General features: G+C 46.2%; 1 protein-coding gene across 1 annotated transcript in view; it reads left to right on the top strand.

The window, feature by feature from the left end:
* Positions 1-23,317, top strand: part of LOC129811067 (LIM/homeobox protein Lhx6-like) — a 33,591-nt gene extending 10,274 nt beyond the window's left edge. Inside the window, exons 5-9 of the mRNA XM_055862202.1 lie at positions 11,362-11,582; positions 15,548-15,648; positions 18,934-19,029; positions 19,202-19,391; positions 19,989-23,317. Coding sequence (XP_055718177.1) covers positions 11,362-11,582; positions 15,548-15,648; positions 18,934-19,029; positions 19,202-19,391; positions 19,989-20,071 — 691 coding nt within the window. The 3' untranslated portion in view covers positions 20,072-23,317. The remainder of the gene's footprint in view (positions 1-11,361; positions 11,583-15,547; positions 15,649-18,933; positions 19,030-19,201; positions 19,392-19,988) is intronic.
* Positions 23,318-23,329: the final 12 nt, after the last annotated feature.

The following is a 23,329-nucleotide window of genomic DNA, read 5'->3' as shown; positions in this document are numbered from 1 at the left end:
GACATCATAAGGCCCCGTTCCCCATGACATCATAAGGCCCCATTCACCATTTAGCCTCAAACCTCTTCTATTACCTACAGTGGGAGGATTATAAGAAATATGAAATTCAGGATTTTATATTGTGAAATGCGACATGGTTCAAAGCCGTACAATACCAGTGAGGTTATGTCATTGTTGTGGTTGGAATCTCGGCACCCAGAACCAAATCAGCTTTCACAAGAGACTATTGCGGTTGGGACCAAAAGCATCCCCGAATGTGGGGTTGGTTTGTGTACGAGGATTGTAGCCATTGATTGGTCAGGTGTATCCACAGTGGGTTGATTGAATCCCCTCAACCTTACTGGTTTGAACCAGCAACCAGCCAACCTGCTATAGAAAAGATTGATGACTGGTGTGAGTTCTGAGAGGACCAGAGCAAACCAGACCCAATGGCCTCCTTACATTCTGGCCCTGGACAGAAAAACAAGGAGATATTTATTGTTTGTGTCAGTCTCTCATCTGGCTCTGGACTGACAGCTGCTGTAATGGGGCGTAATAGCAGGAAATCAGTGTGGGTTTACTCTGCCTGGGGGGGGGTAGGAGTGAGCAGGGGGCGGAGGGGGTACAGGACAGAACACACGCTGTAGTACCTAAACCCTCTCTTTTAACCAGAAAAACAGCCAGCCAGCCTGCAAGCCGTGAGCAGTTTGTGAGCCGCAGGCCACACAGGAAGTTGCAAAGCACCGCTAATCAGGGGCACCCTGGGATGCTGACATGGTAACCTGAGTGGCCGTCTGTGCTGCCGTGTTGAAGGGGAGGCAGCGGCGAGCATGGGGGTTAGAGGCGACAGTGTGTTTGAGGGGCAAGCTGCCGTATGTATCCAACACTCCTCATCAGCCCGCCCCGCTGCCCGCCCTCTTCCTGCCAGGCCCTGATGAGGTCTCCCTAGAATCCGAGAGGAGCAAGCAATGAGTGAAACCAGACCTGGATAGAGGAACGAGAGACTAGCGATGTCAGATTGTCTGACAGGTGAAGTCAGGGAGGTAAGTGAACACAGTGAGACTTTCGATGTACCGATTCCATGGCAACAATGGTGTATGAAGTGATACACTAAAACAACACTTTTTCTATTTTAATTATGAAACAAAATTCTTGCTACCAACAGAATGTTATATATATGGGGCAAACAACAATTGCAGCTCTGCAGATTTTGCTGCGATTGATATTCTGGCCCAATCAAAGATCATTACACAGGTGCACCTTGTGCCGAGGACAATAAAATGTGCAGTTTTGTCACACAACACAATTCCACAGATGTCTCAAGTTTTGAGGGAGCGTGCAATTGGCATGCTGACTGCAGGAATGACCACCTGTCACGATCGTGTACTGGAGAGACGGACCAAGATGCAGCGGAATAATGATACATCTTCTCTTTTTATTTAAAGAAGATGAACGAACACGACACACTTTAACAAACTATACAAAACAACAAACGACCGTGAAGCTAAATAACGTTGTGCACATACACATACAGGCTACAAACGTTCTACATAGACAATTACCCACATCACATGAAAGCCTATGGCTACCCTAAATATGGCTCCCAATCAGAGACAACAGAAATCAGCTGTCTCTAATTGGGAACTCATTCAGGCAACCATAGACTCTCCTAAACAACTAAACCAACATAGACAACGCTAGACACATGCACTACACACAAACCCATACAATACACCCAACACCCCCTTTACCATATAATCACCCAAAACCGACAAAACACAAACATTCCCCATGTCACACCCTGACCTAACTAAAATAATAAAGAAAACAAAGAATACTAAGGCCAGGGCGTGACATAACCCCCCCCTTAAGGTGCGAACTCCGGGCGCACCATTACACAGTCTAGGGGAGGGTCTGGGTGGGCTTCCATCCACGGTGGCGGCTCCGGCTCTGGTTGTGGTCCCCACGTCACCATAGTCCCTAACCGCCTCCTTAGCTTCCTCCAAATGACCCCCCTCCACATTAACCCCATAGCATTAAGGGGCAGTTCCGGACTAAGGGGCAGCTCCGGACTAAGGGGCAGTACCAGGGTAAGGGGCAGTACCAGGGTCAGGGGCAGTACCAGGGTAAGGGGCAGTACCAGGGTAAGGGGCAGTACCAGGGTAAGGGGCAGTACCAGGGTAAGGGGCAGTACCAGGGTAAGGGGCAGCACCAGGGTAAGGGGCAGCACCAGGATAAGGGGCAGCACCAGGATAAGGGGCAGCTCCGGACTGAGGAATGGCAGCTCCGGACTGAGGAATGGCAGCTCCGGACTGAGGAATGGCAGCTCCGGACTGAGGGACTGCAGCTCCGGACTGAGGGACGGCCCATGACTGGCTGACAGATCTGGCTGCTCATGGCTAACTGACGGATCTGGCTGCTCATGGCTGGCTGACGGATCTGGCTGCTCATGGCTGGCTGACGGATCTGGCTGCTCATGGCTAGCTGACGGATCTGGCTGCTCATGGCTAGCTGACGGATCTGGCTGCTCATGGCTAGCTGACGGATCTGGCTGCTCATGGCTGGCTGACGGATCTGGCTGCTCATGGCTGGCTGACGGATCTGGCTGCTCATGGCTGGCTGACGGATCTGGCTGCTCATGGCTAGCTGACGGATCTGGCTGCTCATGGCTAGCTGACGGATCTGGCTGCTCATGGCTAGCTGACGGATCTGGCTGCTCATGGCTAGCTGACGGATCTGGCTGCTCAAGGCTAGCTGACGGATCTGTCTGCTCATGGCTAGCTGACGGATCTGGCTGCTCATGGCTGGCTGACTGATCTGGCAGATCCTGTCTGATTGGCGGCTCTGGCAGATCCTGTCTGGTTGGCGGCTCTGGCAGATCCTGTCTGGTTGGCGGCTCTGGCAGATCCTGTCTGGTTGGCGGCTCTGGCAGATCCTGTCTGACGGACGGCTCTAGCGGCTCCTGTCTGGCTGGCGGCTCTAGCGGCTCCTGTCTGGCTGGCGGCTCAGTAGGCTCATGGCAGACGGGCGGCTTTGCAGGCTCATGGCAGACGGATGGCTCAGATGGCGCTGGGGAGACGGATGGCTCAGATGGCGCTGGGGAGACGGATGGCTCAGATGGCGCTGGGGAGACGGATGGCTCAGATGGCGCTTGGCAGACGGGCAGTTCAGGCATCGCTGTGCAGACGGCAGACTCCTGCCGGCTGAGGCGCACTGTAGGCCTGGTGCGTGGTGCCGGGACTGGTGGCACCGGGCTGGGGACACGCATCTCAGGGCTAGTGCGGGGAGAAGGAACAGGGCATACTGGACCCTGGAGACGCACATTAGGCCTAGTGCGTGGTGCCGGCACTGGTGGTATCGGGCTGGGAACACGCTTCTCAGGGCTAGTGCGGGGAGAAGGAACAGGGCATACTGGACTCTCAAGGCGTACTATAGGCCTTGTGCGTGGTACCGGTACTGGTGGTACCGGGCTGAGGACCCGCACATCAGGACGAGTACGGGGAGAAGGAACAGTGCGTACAGGACTCTGGAGACACACAGGAGGCTTGGTGCGTGGTGTAGGCACTGGTGGTAATGTGCTGGAGACACGCACCACAGGGCTAGTACGTGGAGGAACAGTAACAGGACGCACAGGACTCTGGAGACACACAGGAGGCTTTGTGCGTGCTGTAGGCACTGTCTTAACCAGACGGCTAGCACGCACCTCAGGACGAGTATGGAGAGCTGTTCCCGGTGACATTAACTCACCAACACGCTCATTCGGACGGATGCCGTGCCTCATGCACCAAACCAGTACATCCCTCATAACTCTCTCCTCCAATTTCTCCATTAATTCCTTTACTGTCTCTGCGTCGCTCACTTCCAAATCCGCCCTCACCGGCTCCTTACGGTAAGCAGGAGGAGTTGGCTCACGTCTCCCGACTGACCCAACTAAACTACCCGAGAGCCCTCCCCCAAGAAATTTTTGGGTTTGACTTACGGGGTTCCAGCCTTGTTTCCGTGCTGCCTCCTCATATCGCCGCCTCTCTGCTTTCGCTGCCTCCAGCTCAGCTTTGGGACGGCGATATTCTCCCGGCTGTGCCCATGGATCTTCTCCGTCCAATATTTCCTCCCAACTCCAATAATCCTGTGTAGCAGGCCACTGCTCCAATTCACGCTGCTTGATCCTTTGGTGGGTAATTCTGTCACGATCGTGTACTGGAGAGACGGACCAAGATGCAGCGGAATAATGATACATCTCCTCTTTTTATTTAAAGAAGATGAACGAACACGACACACTTTAACAAACTATACAAAACAACAAACGACCGTGAAGCTAAATAACGTTGTGCACATACACATACAGGCTACAAACGTTCTACATAGACAATTACCCACATCACATGAAAGCCTATGGCTACCCTAAATATGGCTCCCAATCAGAGACAACAGAAATCAGCTGTCTCTAATTGGGAACTCATTCAGGCAACCATAGACTCTCCTAAACAACTAAACCAACATAGACAACGCTAGACACATGCACTACACACAAACCCATACAATACACCCAACACCCCCTTTACCATATAATCACCCAAAACCGACAAAACACAAACATTCCCCATGTCACACCCTGACCTAACTAAAATAATAAAGAAAACAAAGAATACTAAGGCCAGGGCGTGACACCACCAGAGCTGTTGCCAGAGAATTTAATGTTAATTTCTCTACCATAAGCCGCCTCCAACTTCGTTTTAGAGAATTTGACAGTACCTTTCAACCGGCCTCACAACGGCAGACCACGTGTAACCACGCCAGCCCAGGACCTCCACATCCGGCTTCTTCACCTGTGACCAGCCACCCGGACAGCTGATGAAACTGTGGATTTGCACAACCGTATGACGTCGTATGGGCGAGCGGTTTGCTGATGTCAACGTTGTGAACAGAGTGCCCAATGGTGGCGGTGGGGTTATGGTATGGGCAGACATAAGATACGGACAGTGGACATAATTGCATTTTATCGATGGCAATTTGAATGCACAGAGATACCGTGACGAGAACCTGAGGCCCATTGTAGTGCCATTCATTCGTTGCCATCGTCTCATGTTTCGGTATGATCATGTGTAAAAGGGTTGCTTCCGTCCCTCTCCTCGCCCCAACCTGGGCTCGAATCAAGGACCCTCTGAACACATCAACAACTGCCTCCCACGAAGCATTGTTACCTATCGCTCCACAAAGCCGCGGTCCTTGCAGAGCAAGGGATACAACTACTTTAAGGTCTCAGAGCGAGTGATGTCACCGATTGAAACACTATTAGTTAACTAGCTAGCCATTTCCCACCGGTTACAAATGCACGGCCCCATGTTGCAAGGATCTGTACATAATTACTGGAGTCTGAAAATGTCCAAGTTCTTCCATTGCCTGCATACTCACTAGACATGTCACACATTGAGCATGTTTGGGATCCTCTGGCTCGACGTGTACCAGTTGTCCAGTTCCCGCCAATTTCCAGCAACTTCACACAACCATTGAAGAGGAGTGGGACAACATTCCACGGGCCACAATCAACCGCCTGATCAACTCTATGCAAAGGAGATGCATGAGGGAAATGGTGGTCACACCAGATACTGACTGGTTTCCTGATCCACGTCGCTACCTTTTTTTAAAGGTATCTGTGACCAACAGATGCATATCTGTATTCCCAGTTATGTGAAATCCATAGATTAGGACCTAATGAATTTATTTAAATAGACTGATTTCCTTAAATGAACTGTAACTCAGTAAAATCTTTTAAATTGTTGCATGTTGCGTTTATATTTTTGTTCAGTATGTGTGTGTGTATATATATATACACTCCTCTCAGCACTCAGTACCTCTCACCTCTCACCTCTCAGCACTCAGCATATATATATATATATTCCACTGATTCTGCTCCAGTCATTAGCACAAGCCTGTTCTCCACAATGAATGTGCCATCAACCTTCTGTGATGAAAATGTTCATTTCAGACTGGTCCTGGTGACTACAAACAGAGGGCGTTGTTGTAATGCATTGAAATAGTCTATGCTTTGATAGTAGGGTATCTGCTGAAGAAAAAACATGGACATTTAATAAGACTTTTTCCCATGCTCAGTAATATGTTTATGTTAAATAATCTTGCAGATGAATATACCCTCTAATCATGCTCAACAGTGTAGGCCTCTCAACGACCTAGCTACCTCCCTCCATGTAAAGCACAATCAAACATAGCTCTCTCAGGGATGATCTACCCCAGATTACAGAATTCCCAGAGCATACCAAAATGTATCCACAAAACGTTTAGGGCTGAGAGAAGGGTTAACAGGAGGGCTGGGGGGTGCTGAAAGGAGGGTTGAGAGGAGGGCTGAGAGGAGGGTTGAGAGGAGGGCTGAGAGGAGGGCTGAGAGGAGGGCTGAGAGGAGGGCTGAGAGAAGGGCTGAGAGAAGGGCTGAGAGAAGGGCTGAGAGGAGGGCTGAGAGGAGGGCTGAGAGGAGGGCTGAGAGAAGGGCTGAGAGGAGGGTTAACAGGAGGGCTGGAGGGTGCTGTGGGGTGCTGAAAGGAGGGTTGAGAGGAGGGCTGAGAGGATGGCTGAGAGAAGGGCTGAGAGGAGGGCTGAGAGGAGGGCTGAGAGAAGGGCTGAGAGGAGGTCTGAGAGAAGGGTTAACAGGAGGGCTGAAAGGAGGACTGAGAGAAGGGTTAACAGGAGGGCTGGGGGGTGCTGAAAGGAGGACTGAGAGAAGGGTTAACAGGAGGGCTGGGGGGTGCTGAAAGGAGGACTGAGATAAGGGTTAACAGGAGGGCTGGGGGGTGCTGAAAGGAGGACTGAGAGAAGGGTTAACAGGAGGGCTGGGGGGTGCTGAAAGGAGGGTTGAGAGGAGGGCTGAGAGGAGGGCTGAGAGGAGGGCTGAGAGAAGGGTTAACAGGAGGGCTGGGGGGTGCTGAAAGGAGGGCTGAGAGGATGGCGGGGGGTGCTGAAAGGAGGGCTGAGAGAAGGGTTAACAGGAGGGCTGGGGGGTGCTGAAAGGAGGGTTGAGAGGAAGGCTGGGGGGTGCTGAAAGGAGGGCTGAGAGAAGGGTTAACAGGAGGGCTGGGGGTGCTGAAAGGAGGGCTGAGAGGAGGGCTGGGAGAAGGGCTGAGAGGAGGGCTGAGAGGAGGGCTGAGAGGAGGGCTGAGAGAAGGGCTGAGAGGAGTGCTGAGAGGAGTGCTGAGAGGAGTGCTGAGAGGAGGGCTGAGAGGAAAGTTGAGAGGAAAGTTGAGAGGAGGGCTGAGAGGAGGGCTGAGAGGAGGGCTGGGGGAAGACTTTCTGAAGAAGATTTTCCTCCTGAAGGAAATACGGACTGGAGGATTGACATACACTACCGTTGAGACTGGTGTTTTGCGGGTACTATTTAATGAAGCTGCCAGTTGAAGACTTGTGAGGCATCTGTTTCTCAAACTAGACACTCTAGTGTACTTGTCCTCTTGCTCAGTTGTGCACTGGGGCCTCCCACTCCTCTTTCTATTCTGGTTAGAGACAGTTTGCGCTGTTCTGTGAAGGGAGTAGTACACAGCGTTGTACGAGATCTTCAGTTTCTTGGCAATTTCTCGCATTCAATAGCCTTCATTTCTCAGAACAAGAATAGACTGACGAGTTTCAGAAAAAGGTTATTTGTTTCTGGCCATTTTGAGCCTGTAATCGAACCCACAAATGCTGATGCTCCAAATACTCAACTAGTCTAAAGAAGGCCAGTTTAATTGCTTCTTTAATCAGAACAACAGTTTTCAGCTGTGCTAACATAATTGCAAAAGGGGTTTCTAATGATAAATTATCCTTTTAAAATGATAAACTTGGATTAGCTAACACAACGTGCCATTGGAACACAGGAGTGATGGTTGCTGATAATGAGCCTCTGTACGCCTGTGTAGATAATTCCATTAAAAATCCACCGTTTCCAGCTACAATAGTCATTTACAACATTAACAATGTCTACACTGTATTTCTGATCAATTTGATGTTATTTTAATGGACAAAAAAATGTGCTTTTTTTTTTTTTAAGGACATTTCTAAGTGACCCCAAATTTTGGAACGGTAGTGTAAACACAGTATAAACACCAGGTTTTTGGAACAAAGGAATAATTAAATACAAAGCTAGTGTAGAAGAAGAAAGACGACGATATGCACACACACGCACGCACGCACGCACGCACGCACGCACGCACACACACACACACACACACACACACACACACACACACACACACACACACACACACTCCTCTGTGTTGTGTCATAGAGTCTGAGACAGACACGCTGTCATGTTAGATTACTGCTTTGTTTCTCTGTCCTCTACTCAACACACTGTATTGTCGTCAAAGAGGGCCATAGATAGTCAGTTTAAAGTACACAATACACTTTGGAATGGTTTCACAGAGGCTTTTGAAAGCATGCTGTGTGTATTTGTGCATAATGAGTTGTATCCACTTTAGTTGTGTCCATTAGCAGCAATATCTGTAAACTGGAGATGCATGAGCTACAGAGTACCAAGCATTTTAAGTGATCAGGCCAGGGAAGGAAGGAAGGAAGGAAGAGAGAAAGCCAGCCAGGCAGGTCTGTAGAGTCAGTCTCAGACCCCTCTCTTAACCTCATCATGTCATTTCTTAGTGGACAAAGCCCAGACTACTTCTCTCTCTGCACTGGAGCCAGTAGCGCTTGGAAGCCAAGCTCATTACAACTAATTCAACTCCATGGTATCATCCTGTAACTGGGATAGGTTGCAGTCCAACTGGCAGCCTATTCCCTATATAGTACACGACTTTAGAACAGAGCCCTATGGCACCCTGTTCCCTACATAGTACCACGACTTTAGACCAGAGCCCTATGGCACCTTGTTCCCTATATTGTACACTACTTTAGACAAGAGCCCTATGGCACCCTGTTCCCTATTTAGTATTCCCAAATGCCCCCCTGGTCTAAAGTCGTGTACTTCGGCTGTCCCTATAGGAGAACCCTTTGAAGAACCCTTTTTGGTTGCAGGTAGTACCCTTTTGGTTCTAGGTAAAACTCTTTTGGATTCCTTCTACAGAGGGTTCTACATGGAACCCGAAATGGTTCTACCTGGATTGAAAAAGGATTCTCTTATGAGGACATCCGAAGAACCCTTTTGGGAGATGCTGCCTGCTGCGAAATCGGTCTGCTGCCTGCCTGGTTTGCTATGATTGGTCATTACTACAGCCCTTCTCTGTCTGTCTGCCAGTTCAAATAAACTAACGCCTGATCTCTCAATACCCTCTTTTATGGTGTTGATATGACACATCTTAACCAGGCAGTCAGAAACAATCAAATAAATGTAGTACTTTTATTGTACTTTAGATTGTCATATGTGCCCCTTTTTACATTGTAAAGAAAGGAAATTCATATGAGCACCACAATGTATACTTCACCCATGCTCTACCAAGGTTTTCCTGCACACAGCTTTGACCTACTACAGTAGCTATGATGGTCTATTGTACTTGTACTTGTAGGCAGGTTGCTTAGGATTCTAAACCTTCTCAAACAGCCTAATTCATACTCTTCATAGGGATAATGGACTTTACAGTGTCCTGCTATTAAAATAATATATATATATACACTACTGTTCAAAAGTTTGGGGTCACTTAGAAATGTTCTTTTTTTCCATGAAAACATACATGAAATTAGTTGCAAAATGAATAGGAAATATAGTCAAGATGTTGACAAGATTATAAATAATGATTTTTAATTGAAATAATAATTGTGTCCTTCAAACTTTGATTTTGTCAAAGAATCCTCCATTTGCAGCAATTACAGCCTTGCTGTCAATTTGTCAATTTGTTGAGGTAATCTGAATAGATTTCACCCCATGCTTCCTGAAGCACCTCCCACAAGTTGGATTGGCTTGATGGGCACTTCTTACGTAACATACGTCACAACAGCTCAGTAGGGTGACCGTGCTGGACACTCCATTATAGACAGAATATCAGCTGACTGCTTCTTCCCTAAATAGTTCTTGCATAGTTTGGAGCTGTGCTTTGGGTCATTTTGCTGTTGTAGGGGGAAATTGGCTCCAATTAAGTGCTGTCCATGGGGTGCGTCATGGAGTTGCAAAGTGGAGTGATAGCCTTCCTTCTTCAAGATCTCTTTTAGCCTGTACAAATCTCCCACTTTACCACCACCAAAGCACCCCCAGACCATCACATTCCCTCCACCATGCTTGACAGATGGCGTCAAGCACTCCTCCAGAATCTTTTCATTTGTTCTGCATCTCACGAATGTTCTTCTTTGTGATCCGAACACCTCAAACGTAGAATAGTCTGTCCATAACACTTTTTTCCAACCTTCCTGTGCCCATTTTGAGCCTGTAATCGAACACACGAATGCTGATGCTCCAGATACTCAACTAGTCTAAAGAAAGCCAGTTTTATTGCTTCTTTAATCAGGACAACAGTTTTCAGCTGTGCTAACATAATTGCAAAGGGATTTTCTAATGATCAATTAGTCTTTTTTTAAATATAAAAATATGCAGTTTCCAGCTACAATAGTCATTTACAGCATTAACAATGTCTACACTGTATTTCTGTTCAATTTGATGTTAATTTAATGGACAAAAAAATTGCTTTTCTTTCAAAAACAAGGACATTTCTAAGTGACCCCAAACTTTTGAATGGTAGTGTATATATCATTAGTCTGTATTTTTTTTGTTGATATAGGCCTATTGTAAATATGTATTTATTGCAAAAATAAATAACTTTAAGCTACATACTCATTTGCCAGGTAATGAACTGTCCATTGTTCAGAACAGCAATCTATAAAACAGAACCAAGCTTGAAAAAACAAGTAGTTCTGAGCTTAAGTCACTATTAACGTTACAGAAATCAGGAATGCGAACAGGCTCTATATGAGTGGCTGTGTCGAACACAGCCCCTCCTGTTGTTATGTTGGGTATCTATTGACCCCCAAAAATATTTATAAAATACATTTTGTTTTAAATTACATGTATTGGTAACGTAAAGGTTTAAGGAAATAGAGGCAGGCACCACATTACTACAAGACAAAACAGCTCACTCAATCAAGACTGATGGTATTGTAAGTATAAAAGGAAAGTTTTCGTTTAGTCAGAATGTTGCTTTTAACATTGTGCATCCATTTAAATGCATGGATTTCACTAGTTCAATTCACCTACAAGCATTGTCATATTCTGTACGTAAAGTTGACATATTTAATAACTTCTGACTGCACCTTGACTGTTTTTTCTGTAGGTTTTAGGTCCTTCATAGCAGAGTATTAATGCCACAGCCCTTCTCTCTCTCTCTCTCTCTCTCTCTCTCTCTCTCGCTCTCTCGCTCTCTCTCGCTCGCTCTCTCGCTCTCTCTCTCTCGCTCGCTCTCACAGTAGGTTCGGTACAAAGTGTGACCGGTGTGGACGCCAGATATATGCCAGCGACTGGGTGCGTCGAGCCAAGAGCAATACCTACCACTTGGCGTGCTTCGCCTGCTTCTCCTGCAAGAGGCAGCTGTCCACGGGGGAGGAGTTTGGCCTGGTGGAGGAGAAGGTGCTCTGCAGGATCCACTACGACACCATGGTGGAGAACCTCAAACGGGCTGCCGAGAGTGGTGATTGGGCGCTCTATTACCTAGTCGTATATATATATATATATATATATATATATACACTGAGTGTACAAAACATTAGGAACACCTCCCTAATATTGAGTTGCACCCCCTTTTGCCCTCGGAACAGTGTCCATTCATCAGGTCATAGACTCTACATGGTGTTGAAAGCATTCCACAGGGATGCTGGCCCAAGTTGATTCCAACACTTCCCACAGTTGTGTCAAGTTGACAGGATGTCCTTTGGGTGGTGATACACACAGGGAACTGTTGAGCTTGAAAAACCCAGCAGCGTTGCAGTTCTTGAATAGCACCTACTATCATACCCCGTTCAAAGGCACATCAATCTTTTGTCTTGCCCATTCACACTCTGAATGGTACACATACACAATCCATGTGTCCATTGTCTCAAGGCTTTAAAATCCTTCTTTAACCTGTCTCCTCCCCTTCATCTACACTGATTGAAGTGGATTTATCAAGTGACATCAATAAGCGATCATAGCTTTCACCTGGATTCACCTGGACAATCTATGTTATGTCGTTAAAGTGTTGGATACTCAGTGCATTCAGAAAGTATTCAGACCCCTTCCCTTTCCCACATGTTGTTAGGTTACAGCTTTATTCTGAAATGGATTAAATATGTTTTCCCCCCTCATCAATCTACACACAATACCCCATAACGACAAAGCGAAAACAGGTTTTCAGAAACGTTTGCAAATGTAAAAAAACAAAACAAAAACAGAAATACCTTATTTACATAAGTATTCAGACCTTTGCTATGACAATCTAAATTAAGCTCAGGTGCATATTGTTTCCTTTGATCATCCTTGAGATGTTTCTACAACTTGGAGTCCACCTGTGGCAAATTCAATTGATTGGACATGATTTTGAAAGGCGCACACCTGTAAGACCCTACAGTTGAGAGTGTATGTCAGAGCAAAAACCAAGCCATGAGGTCGAAGGAATTGTCCGTAGATCTCCGAGACAGGATTGTGTCGAGGCACAAATCTGGGGAATGGTACCAAAAGATTTCTGCAGCATTGAGGGTCCCCAAGAACACAGTGGCCTCCATCATTCTTAAATGTAAGAAGTTTGGAACCACCAAGACTCTTCCTAGAGCTGGCAACCAAGAACCCAATTGTCACTCTGACAGAGCTCCAGGGTTCCTCTGTGGAGATGGTAGAACCTTCCAGAAGGACAACCATCTCCGCAGCACTCCACCAGATCTTTTTGGTAGAATGGCCAGGCGGAAGGCACTCCTCAGTAAAAGGCACATGACAGCCCGCTTGGAGTTTGCCAAAAAGCACCTAAAGGACTCTCAGGCCACGAGAAACAAGATTCTCTGGTCTGAAGAAACCAAGATTGAACTATTTGGCCTGAATGCCAAGCATCACATCCGGAGGAAACCTGGCACCATCCCTAAGGTGAAGCATGGAGGTGGCAGCATCATGCTGTGGGGATGTTTTTCAGCGGCAGGGACTGAGAGACTAGTCAGGATCAAGGGAAAGATTAATGGAGCAAAGTACAGAGAGACCCTTGATGAAAACCTGCTCCAGAGTGCCCAGGACCTCAGACTGGGGCAAAGGTTCAATTTCCAACAGGACAATGACCCTAAGCACACAGCCAAGACAACACAGGAGTGGCTTCGAAGACAAGTCTCTGAATATCCTTGAGTGGCCCAGCCAGAGCACATACTTGAACCCGATTCAAACATGTGCAGCAACACTCCCCATCCAACCTGGCAGAGCTTGAGAGGATCTGCAGAGAAGATATATACAAAAACAGGTGTGCCAAGAAGAGTCGAGGTTGTAATCGCTGCCAAAGGTGCTTCAACAAAGTAATGAGTAAAGGGTCTGAATACCTATGTAAATGTGATATTTATTTTCTTTATATACTGTATATATATATATACATTTGCAAAAATTTCTAAAACCTGTTTTTGCTTTGTCATTATAGGCTATTGTGTGTAGATTGATAATGAAGAAAAAAACAATGAAACCATTTTAGAATAAGGCTGTAATGTAACAAAATGTGGAAAAAGTCAAGAGGTCTGAATACTTTCCGAATGCACTGTATATATCTGTATAGAGATATATATCACTGCTGAGAGCTAGTCTAGATCCTGCTCTCTGACATAGTACAGTATTTGTCCCTGTCCAAGATATCTTCTGTATGGTTATATGTATGTAGCTGTATAATCCCTGTCATATTGTTACATGTACAGTTGAAGTCGGAAGTTTACTCGTTTTTCAAACACTCCACAAATTTCTTGTTAACAACCTATAGGTTTGGCAAGTCAGTTAGGACATCTACTTTGTGCATGACACAAGTAATTTTTCCAACAATTGTTTACAGACAGATTATTTCACTTATAATTCACTGTATCACAATTCCAGTGGGTCAGAAGTTTACATACACTAAGTTGACTGTGCCTTTAAACAGCGTGGAAAATTCCAGAAAATTATGTCATGGCTTTAGAAGCTTCTGTTAAGCCAATTGACATCATTTGAGTCAACTGTAGGTGTACCTGTGGATGTATTTCAAGGCCTACCTTCAAACTCAGTGCCTCTTTGCTTGACATCATGGGAAAATCTAAATAAATCAGCCAAGACCTCAGAAAACAGTTGTAGACCTCCACGAGTCTGGTTCATCCTTGGGAGCAATTTCCAAACACCTGAAGGTACCACGTTCATCTATTAAACAATAGTACGCAAGTATAAACTCCATGGGATCACGCAGTCGTCATACCGCTCAGGAAGGAGACGCGTTCTGTCTCCTAGAGATCAATGTACTTTGGTGCGAAAAGTGCAAATCAATCCCAGAACAACCGCAAAGGACCTTGTGAAGATGCTGGAGGAAACGGGTACAAAAGATCTATATCCACAGTAAAACGAGTCCTATATCGACATAACCGGAAAGGCTGCTCAGCAAGGAAGATGCCACTGCTCCACTGCTCCAAAACCGCCATAAGGTCAGACTACTACGGTTTGCAACTGCACATGGGGACAAAGATTGTACTTTTTGGGGAAATGTCCTCTGGTCTGATGAAACAAAAATAGAACTGTTTGGCCATAATGACCATTGTTATGTTTGGAGGAAAAAGGGGAACGCTTGCAAGCCGAAGAACACCATCCCAACCGTGAAGCACAGGGGTGGCAGCATGATGTTGTGGGGGTGCTTTGCTGCAGGAGGGACTGGTGCACTTCACAAAATAGATGGCATCATGAGGAAGGAAAATTATCTGGATATATTGAAGCAACATCTCAAGACATCTGTCAGGAAGTTAAAGCTTGGTCGCAAATAGGTCTTCTAAATGGACAATGACCCGAAGCATACTTCCAAAGTTGTGACAAAATGGCTTAAGGACAACAAAGTCAAGGTATTGGAGTGGCCATCACAAAGCCCTGACCTTAATTCTATAGACAATATGTGGGCTGAACTGAAAAAGCGTGTGCGAGCAAGGAGGCCTACAAGCCTGACTCAGTTAAACCAGCTCTATCAGGAGGAATGGGCCAAAATTCACCCAACTTATTGTGGAAGCTTGTGGAAGGCTACCTGAAACGTTTGACCCAAGTTAAACAATTTAAAGGCAATGCTACCAAATACTAATTGAGTGTATGTAAACTTCTAACCCACTGGGAATGTGATGAAAGAAATGAAAGCTGAAATACATCCCTCTCTACTATTGTTCTGACATTTCACATTCTTAAAATAAAGTGGTGATCCTAACTAACCTAAGACAGGGAATTTTTACTTGGATTAAATGTCAGGAATTGTGAAAAACTGAGTATTTGGCTAAGGTGTATGTAAACCTCCGACTTCAACTGTATGTAGTTTTATAACACTCTGTATAACCCTGTTAACACTGCTTTTAAATATGGCTTTTGCCTCATGTCCCTTTCTTTTGGTCTCTTTCTTTCTATGTTTCTCCCTCTCATTCTCCCCCTCTCTGTGCCGTGGTGTCTCAGGTAGTGGCATCACTCTGGAGGGGGCAGTGCCGTCAGAGCAGGACAGCCAACCCAAGCCTGCCAAGAGAGCACGCACCTCCTTCACTGCTGAGCAGCTGCAGGTTAGTCACAGAGAGGCCCCCTCATGTCCCTGTCTCCTCATTTCTCTTTCTAATAATAAGTCAATAGTGAATGATCATGACTTCACAAAGTGATTTCACTATCTTATTAACTTTCTAATGGTCGTTGTTGGTGTCATAGCTGTCGCTTTCCTCATCCTCAGATGAGGTGAGGAGAGAAGGATCTTCTGACCAAAATGCGGAGTCTGGGAAATATGCCATCTTTATTTTATAACGAACACCGATGACAACGAAAACAAACACTTTCAAAACTTACAAAATAACAAACGAAGTAGAACGGAACCTGAACATAAACTCACATAACAAACGTAAACTCACGGACAGGAACGTTACATCGAAACACACGAACAGCCAAACAGTCCCGTAAGTGAAACACATCGACAACGACGAAGACATCACAGGAGACAATCACCCACAAACAAACAGTGAGAATGCCCTACCTAAATATGACTCTTAATTAGAGGCAAACGCAAACCACCTGCCTCTAATCAAGAGCCATACCAGGCAAACCGAAACCAACATAGAAACAGATAACATAGAATGCCCACCCAACCTCACGTCCTGACCAACTAACACACAAAAACTAACATAAATAGGTCAGGAACGTGACAGTACCCCCCCCACAAGGTGCGAACTCCGGACGCACCAGCACAAAGTCTAGGGGAGGGTCTGGGTGGGCATCTAACCACGGTGGTGGCTCAGGCTCCGGGCGCGGTTCCCACCCCACCATAATCCATCCTAACTTCCTCCCTCCAAGAATGTCCACCCTCTTTTTTCCCCCACACAATTCTCTTAATAATATATTTAATAAGGATAACACCGGGACAGAGAGATAAATCAAGATAGAGGGATAGATAAGAATATAGAGATAGATGAAGATAGAGAGGGAGATTAGGATAGAGGGGCAACTCCGGACTGAAAGGCAGCTCCGGACAGAGAGACAGCTCTGGACTGATGGGCAGTTCTGGGTATCTAGCCTTTTCAGGCTGAAGGGCAGCTCATGGCTGACTGACGACTCTCGACGCTCATGGCGCTCTGACGGCTCTGGCTGCTCATGGCTCGCTGGCGGCTCTGGCAGATCCTGTCTGGTTGGCGGCTCTGGCAGATCCTGTCTGGTTGGCGGCTCTGGCAGATCCTGTCTGGTTGGCGGCTCTGGCAGATCCTGTCTGGTTGGCGGCTCTGGCAGATCCTGTCTGGTTGGCGGCTCTGGCAGATCCTGTCTGGCTGACGGCTCTGGCAGATCCTGTCTGGCTGACGGCTCTAGCGGCTCCTGTCTGGCTGACGGCTCTGTAGGCTCATGGCAGACGGGCGGCTTTGCAGGCTCATGGCAGACGGGCGGCTTTGCAGGCTCCTGGCAGACGGATGGCTCAGACGGCGCTGGGGAGACGGATGGCTCAGATGGCGCTGGGGAGACGGATGGCTCAGATGGCGCTGGGGAGACGGATGGCTCAGATGGCGCTGGGGAGACGGATGGCTCAGATGGCGCTGGGGAGACGGATGGCTCTGGCCGGATATGGCGCACTGTAGACCTGGTGCGTGGTGCCGGAACTGGAGGCACCGTGCTAATGACAAGCACCTTCCTACTAGTGCGGGGAGCAGGGACAGGGCACACTGTATTCTCAAAGCCTACTCTATCCCTGATGCGTGGTACCGGCACTGGTGACGCCGGGCTGAGGACAAGCACATCAGGATTAGTAGGGGGAGAATATACAGTGTGTACAGGGCTCTGGAGACGCACTGGTAGCTTAGTGCGTGGGGCCGGAACTGGAGGCACCGGGCTAGATACACGCACTACAGGGAGAGTGCGTGGAGGAGGAACAGGGCTCAGGATACGCACTGGTAGCCTAGTGCGTAGTGTATACACTGTAGGTACTAGGCTGGGGCGGGGAGGTGGTGCCGGAAATACCGGACCGTGGAGACGTACTGGCACTCTTGAGCATTGAGCCTGCCCAACCTTACCTGGTTGAATGCTCCCGGTTGCCCGACCAGTGCGGGGAGGTGGAATAACCCGCACCGGCCTATGTAGGCGAACCGGGGAAACCATGCGTAAAGCAGGTGCCATGTATGCCGGCCCGAGGAGACGCACTGGAGACCAGACGCGTTGAGCCGGCCTCATGACACCTGGCTCAATACCCAATCTAGCCCTCCCAGTGCGGGGAGGTGGAATAACCCGCACTGGGCTATGCACTCGTACAGGAGACACCGTGCGCTCTACTGCGTAACACGGCGCCTGCCCGTACTCCCGCTCTCCACGGTAAGCCTGGGAAGTGGGCGCAGGTCTCCTACCTGCCCTTGGCCCACTATCTCCTAGCCCCCCCCCAAGAAATTTTTGGGAATTACTTACGGGCTTTTTCGGCTTCCGTGCCAGACGCGTTCCCTCATAGCTCCGGTTCCTCTCCCAGGTAGCCTCTGCTCTCCTCAATGCCTCCACCTGTTCCCATGGGAGGCGATCCCTCCCAGCCAGGATCTCCTCCCAAGTGTAGCAACCCTTTCCATCCAAAACATCGTCCCATGTCCATTGCTCCTTTCTCTCCTGTCCCTTACTCCGTTTCGTTTTCCCTTGCCGCTTGGTCTTAGCTTGTTGGTGGGTGATTCTGTCATAGCTGTCGCTTTCCTCATCCTCAGATGAGGTGAGGAGAGAAGGATCTTCTGACCAAAATGCGGAGTCTGGGAAATATGCCATCTTTATTTTATAACGAACACCGATGACAACGAAAACAAACACTTTCAAAACTTACAAAATAACAAACGAAGTAGAACGGAACCTGAACATAAACTCACATAACAAACGTAAACTCACGGACAGGAACGTTACATCGAAACACACGAACAGCCAAACAGTCCCGTAAGTGAAACACATCGACAACGACGAAGACATCACAGGAGACAATCACCCACAAACAAACAGTGAGAATGCCCTACCTAAATATGACTCTTAATTAGAGGCAAACGCAAACCACCTGTCTCTAATCAAGAGCCATACCAGGCAAACCGAAACCAACATAGAAACAGATAACATAGAATGCCCACCCAACCTCACGTCCTGACCAACTAACACACAAAAACTAACATAAATAGGTCAGGAACGTGACAGTTGGTTACATTGTCAGATGTGGTTTGGTGTCTCATTCATTCCAATGGGCTCGCTGTCGTATATCTCTGCAGTAATATGAAAAATGGAAGCTTATACTAAACAATTAGCTGATGTAGAATAAAAATAACAGCGACTGAGGTCATACATTTCTAAAACTCTGTTATAATTCCCAGGTGATGCAGACTCAGTTTTCACAGGACAACAACCCTGATGCACAGACCCTGCAGAAACTGGCAGACATGACGGGTCTAAGCAGGAGAGTCATACAGGTCTGTTTACTCCGTCTTAAAGCAATGCTAGCGATTGCACTGTAAAGCAACTGTGAGTTGCTTTGGATAACAGCGTATGCTAGGTGGCATAGTTAATGCATGACTAATGGTCCTAAAACATTGAGAATATAGCTGCAGACACATCACGGCTGGTAACATTGCATTTTCATAGGTTTGGTTTCAAAACTGCAGAGCAAGACACAAAAAGCATACCCCCCAGCACAGCGGACCCCCACAAGGCCACCCCCAGTCCCGGATGCCTCCTTCGCTGCCTGACGACCTGCATTACTCCCCCTTTGGAAGTTCTGAGAGGGCGCGCATGGTGGCCCTGCACGGATACATCGACAGTGAGTGTTACATAGGTTAGTCTGTCTATTACATCATCACAAAGCCCTCATCTTCCGGCTGTCTTTTCAGTTCTTTCATCCTTACGTCTACTCTGTTAGAAAATAAAATGATTATGATGAAGACATAAAGAGAGATACAGAGGAGGGATTTGGACAGCCGAATACCCCTTTTGAAACCTTTTTTTCTAAGACTTTAACTATTGATCGTGTTTCGCTGTGTCAATAGTTCAAGTCCAAGTTTTCTGTTTATTTGCCATTTGTAATGAACACATTGGAAATCTCACTCGAGCGCTAACAATAAAACAAATACTGTGCTTAAGTATGTCCCTCTACTGCTCCTCCATCTTGATATTTTAAGTATGTCCCTCTACTGCTCCTCCATCTTGATATTTTAAGTATGTCCCTCTACTGCTCCTCCATCTTGATATTTTAAGTGTGTCCCTCTACTGCTCCTCCATCTTGATATTTTAAGTATGTCCCTCTACTGCTCCTCCATCTTGATATTTTAAGTATGTCCCTCTACTGCTCCTCCATCTTGATATTTTAAGTATGTCCCTCTACTGCTCCTCCATCTTGATATTTTAAGTATGTCCCTCTCTTCTATTCCACCAGGCCACCCGTTCTCTGTTCTAGCGACACAGAGCCTGAACCCCCATCAAGCAATGTCGCTGTCCCAGCTACCCCTCAGCCGCTAACTAACGGATGCTGCCGCCATCACCCCTGACCTCCCATCAGCAACCTCCGTTTTCCGACTCGACCCCAGAGGTCAAACATGATGACTTACGGAGAGGATCAAGATTCAAGATGCCTGAGAGACCGAGGCAGAGAGAGACCGAGGCAGAGAGAGACCGAGGCAGAGAGAGACCGAGGCAGAGAGAGACCGAGGCAGAGACAGACAGACAGACAGACAGACAGACAGACAGACAGACAGACAGACAGAACTCTTTTTCTATGAACAGGATCATGATTATATATCCCACCTATTGTTGTCATGGAGGACATGAGCCCTTCCTTTTGCTAACTGGGACTTATTCACTGTCAAGATACATTCAACTCGACTATGAGCTCTCTGTGCGTGCAGAAATGGACTGAAAGGACTCTTCCCTCCATCCTCTGAAGGGAGTAATGGGACCAGGCTAACAGGAATACACCCTCATGTGTGCTGTCAGATTTACTCATGAGGAGAAAAAAACGGCAAGGGATTGGGCTTGTGGGCTGGGCAAGGGACTTTGAGGTTAAAAACCTCCCCTTTCGCTCTGTGATGATACCATGAAGGAATGCAAAATAACTGACAGTTTTGGTGTGGAATCTGCTACAAACTAAAAACGAATACGAATTTTTAAATCACAGTTGTTAGTATTGATGTTGTATGAAATCATCAGGTAATCAGCTCTTCGTTAAAGGGAAATGTAAAAAAAAAATGAAACTTCATATTCATCTTCTCCAGCCCCAGCCCAACATCAATACACAGTTGAAGTCTGAAGTTTACAAACTTAGGTTGGAGTCATTAAAACTTGTTTTTCAACCACTCCACAAATGTCTTGTTAACAAACTATAGTTCTGTAAAGTCAGTTATGACATCTACTTTGTGCATGACACAAGTAATTTTTCCAACAATTGTTTACAGACAGATTATTTCAGATTTATTCACTGTATCACAATTCTAGTGGGTCAGAAGGTTACATACACTAAGTTGACTGTGCCTTTAAACAGCTTGGAAAATTCCAGAAATTGTCATGGCTTTAGAAGCTTCTGTTAGGCTAATTGACATAATTTGAGTCAATTGGAGGTGTACCTATGGATGTATTTCAAGGCCTACCTTCAAACTCAGTGCCTCTTTGCTTGACATCATGGGAAAATCAAAAGAAATCAGCCAAGACCTCAGAAAAAAATTGTAGACCTCCACAAGTCTGGTTCATCCTTGGGAGCAATTTCCAAACGCCTGAAGGTACCACGTTTATCTGTACAAACAATAGTACGCAAGTATATGTTTGGAGGAATAATGGGGAGGCTTGCAAGCCGAAGAACACCATCCCAACCGTGAAGCACGGGGGTGGCAGCATCATGTTGTGGGGGTGCTTTGCTGCAGGAGGGATTGGTGCACTTCACAAAATATATGGCATCATAAGGAAGGAAAATTATGTGGATATATTGAAGCAACATCTCAAGACATCAGTCAGGAAGTTAAAGCTTGGTCGCAAATGGGTCTTCCAAATGGGCAATGACCCCCAAGCATACTTCCAAAGTTGTGACAAAATGGCTTAAGGACAACAAAGTCAAGGTATTGGAGTAGCCATCACAAAGCCCTGACCGCAAACCTATAAAAAATGTGTGGGCAGAACTGAAAAAGCGTGTGTGAGCAAGGAGGCCTACATGCCTGACTCGGTTACACCAGCTCTGTCAGGAGGAATGGGCCAAAATTCACCCAACTTATTGTAGGAAGGTTGTGGAAGGCTACCCAAAACGTTTGACCCAAGTTAAACAATTTAAAGGCAATGCTACCAAATACTAATTGAGTGTCTGTAAACTTCTGGCCCACTGGGAATGTGATGAGAGAAATATAAGCTGAAATAAATCATTCTCTCTACTATTATTCTGACATTTCACATTCTTAAAATAAAGTGGTGATCCTAACTGACCTAAGACAGGGAATTTTTACTGGTATTAAATGTCATGAATTGTGAAAAACTGAGTTTACATGTACTTGACTAAGGTGTATGTAAACCTCCAACTTCAACTGTATGTGAAAATGGCGCGTTTCTATGTTTTGTCGTAAAAAATGTAGAGTAAGATAAGTGTTTCCAATGACATTATCAACCAATTAGTAGATGATTAGTGGCCAATGCCTACTCGTAATTGGTTAAAATTACACGATGCACAGTGATGATGTCATTGGTAACACTTATCTTCCTCTATCTTTTTTTTTACTACAAACCACAGAAATGTGCAATTTTATCATGTGCTGGAGATGATGGAATATACATTTTAAATGTACCTTTAATACATTGTCATCAGCAGCCTTCTGTAAAGGATATGAGCCTCAGATGAGGATCGATTGTGTGCCTTATCTTCTACATGATGAGAAAACCGTCATTTGGTTGTTTTGAATTATCAATCATTTTCAGGCAGCTGAGGTAAAACACTCAAATTCACAGAGAAAAAAAACGGACATTTATTAGGATGATTTTTTATTACACCTTTTCTTTTGAAAAGGTGTAACTTTCAATCTGTACTGGTGAAAATATTGAAATATTATTTATTTGGTGTGATTTGAATTTCCAATGCTCTTGTGCAGAAATACATTTCAATCATTTGAAGCTCCAAATTGTAGTTGTCTAAAATCATGATTTACTACTGTAATACCCGTGTTAGACTTTTGAAATTGACATAACTCTTTTAAATCTTGAACAATCACATTGTGTATGAGAGGGAGGTCTGCAATGTATAAACAGATAGTCTTCCTCCAGTGGTTAAGGACTGAAAGACAGATACATGTCACATTACATGTAATACCTTTTCTAAACAGCTGTTTTGTCAGCAATTTTGTGTTTATGTCTGTGCTGGATCCATATCCGTCAGCTTTTGTCTTCTACAGTGGTCCAGCCTGTGTGCTTCACTTCCATGGGTTGAAATGGAGATGTGGTACAATGACAGTTAGCGGACTGGGGATATGATATGTATATAGACGTCTGTGGCTGGCCAGCCTGACTGGCAGGCTAGAGGGAGGTTGTGTGAAACTGTAACTTTGTGTCTTGGCTGTGGAGTCAGTGAGGAATAGGATCCTGTGTTTACGAAGGGACTAAGGGAGACAAGACTTCAATGTTCTTGTATTTATTGAGACAATAGTCTGTAAGCACTTTTTTTCTCAGAAAATGTCAAAATGGTATTGTTTTATAAAAAATGAAACAAAGGTTTATTTGATTGACTGTGTTTTGTGTACTAAATGCAATAAA

This window comes from Salvelinus fontinalis, chromosome 2 (assembly GCF_029448725.1).
Source record: "Salvelinus fontinalis isolate EN_2023a chromosome 2, ASM2944872v1, whole genome shotgun sequence".
In the NCBI taxonomy this organism is placed as follows: domain Eukaryota; kingdom Metazoa; phylum Chordata; class Actinopteri; order Salmoniformes; family Salmonidae; genus Salvelinus; species Salvelinus fontinalis.
The sequence above is the reverse complement of the archived record's forward strand: the minus strand, read 5'-3'. Positions and strand labels throughout refer to the sequence as shown.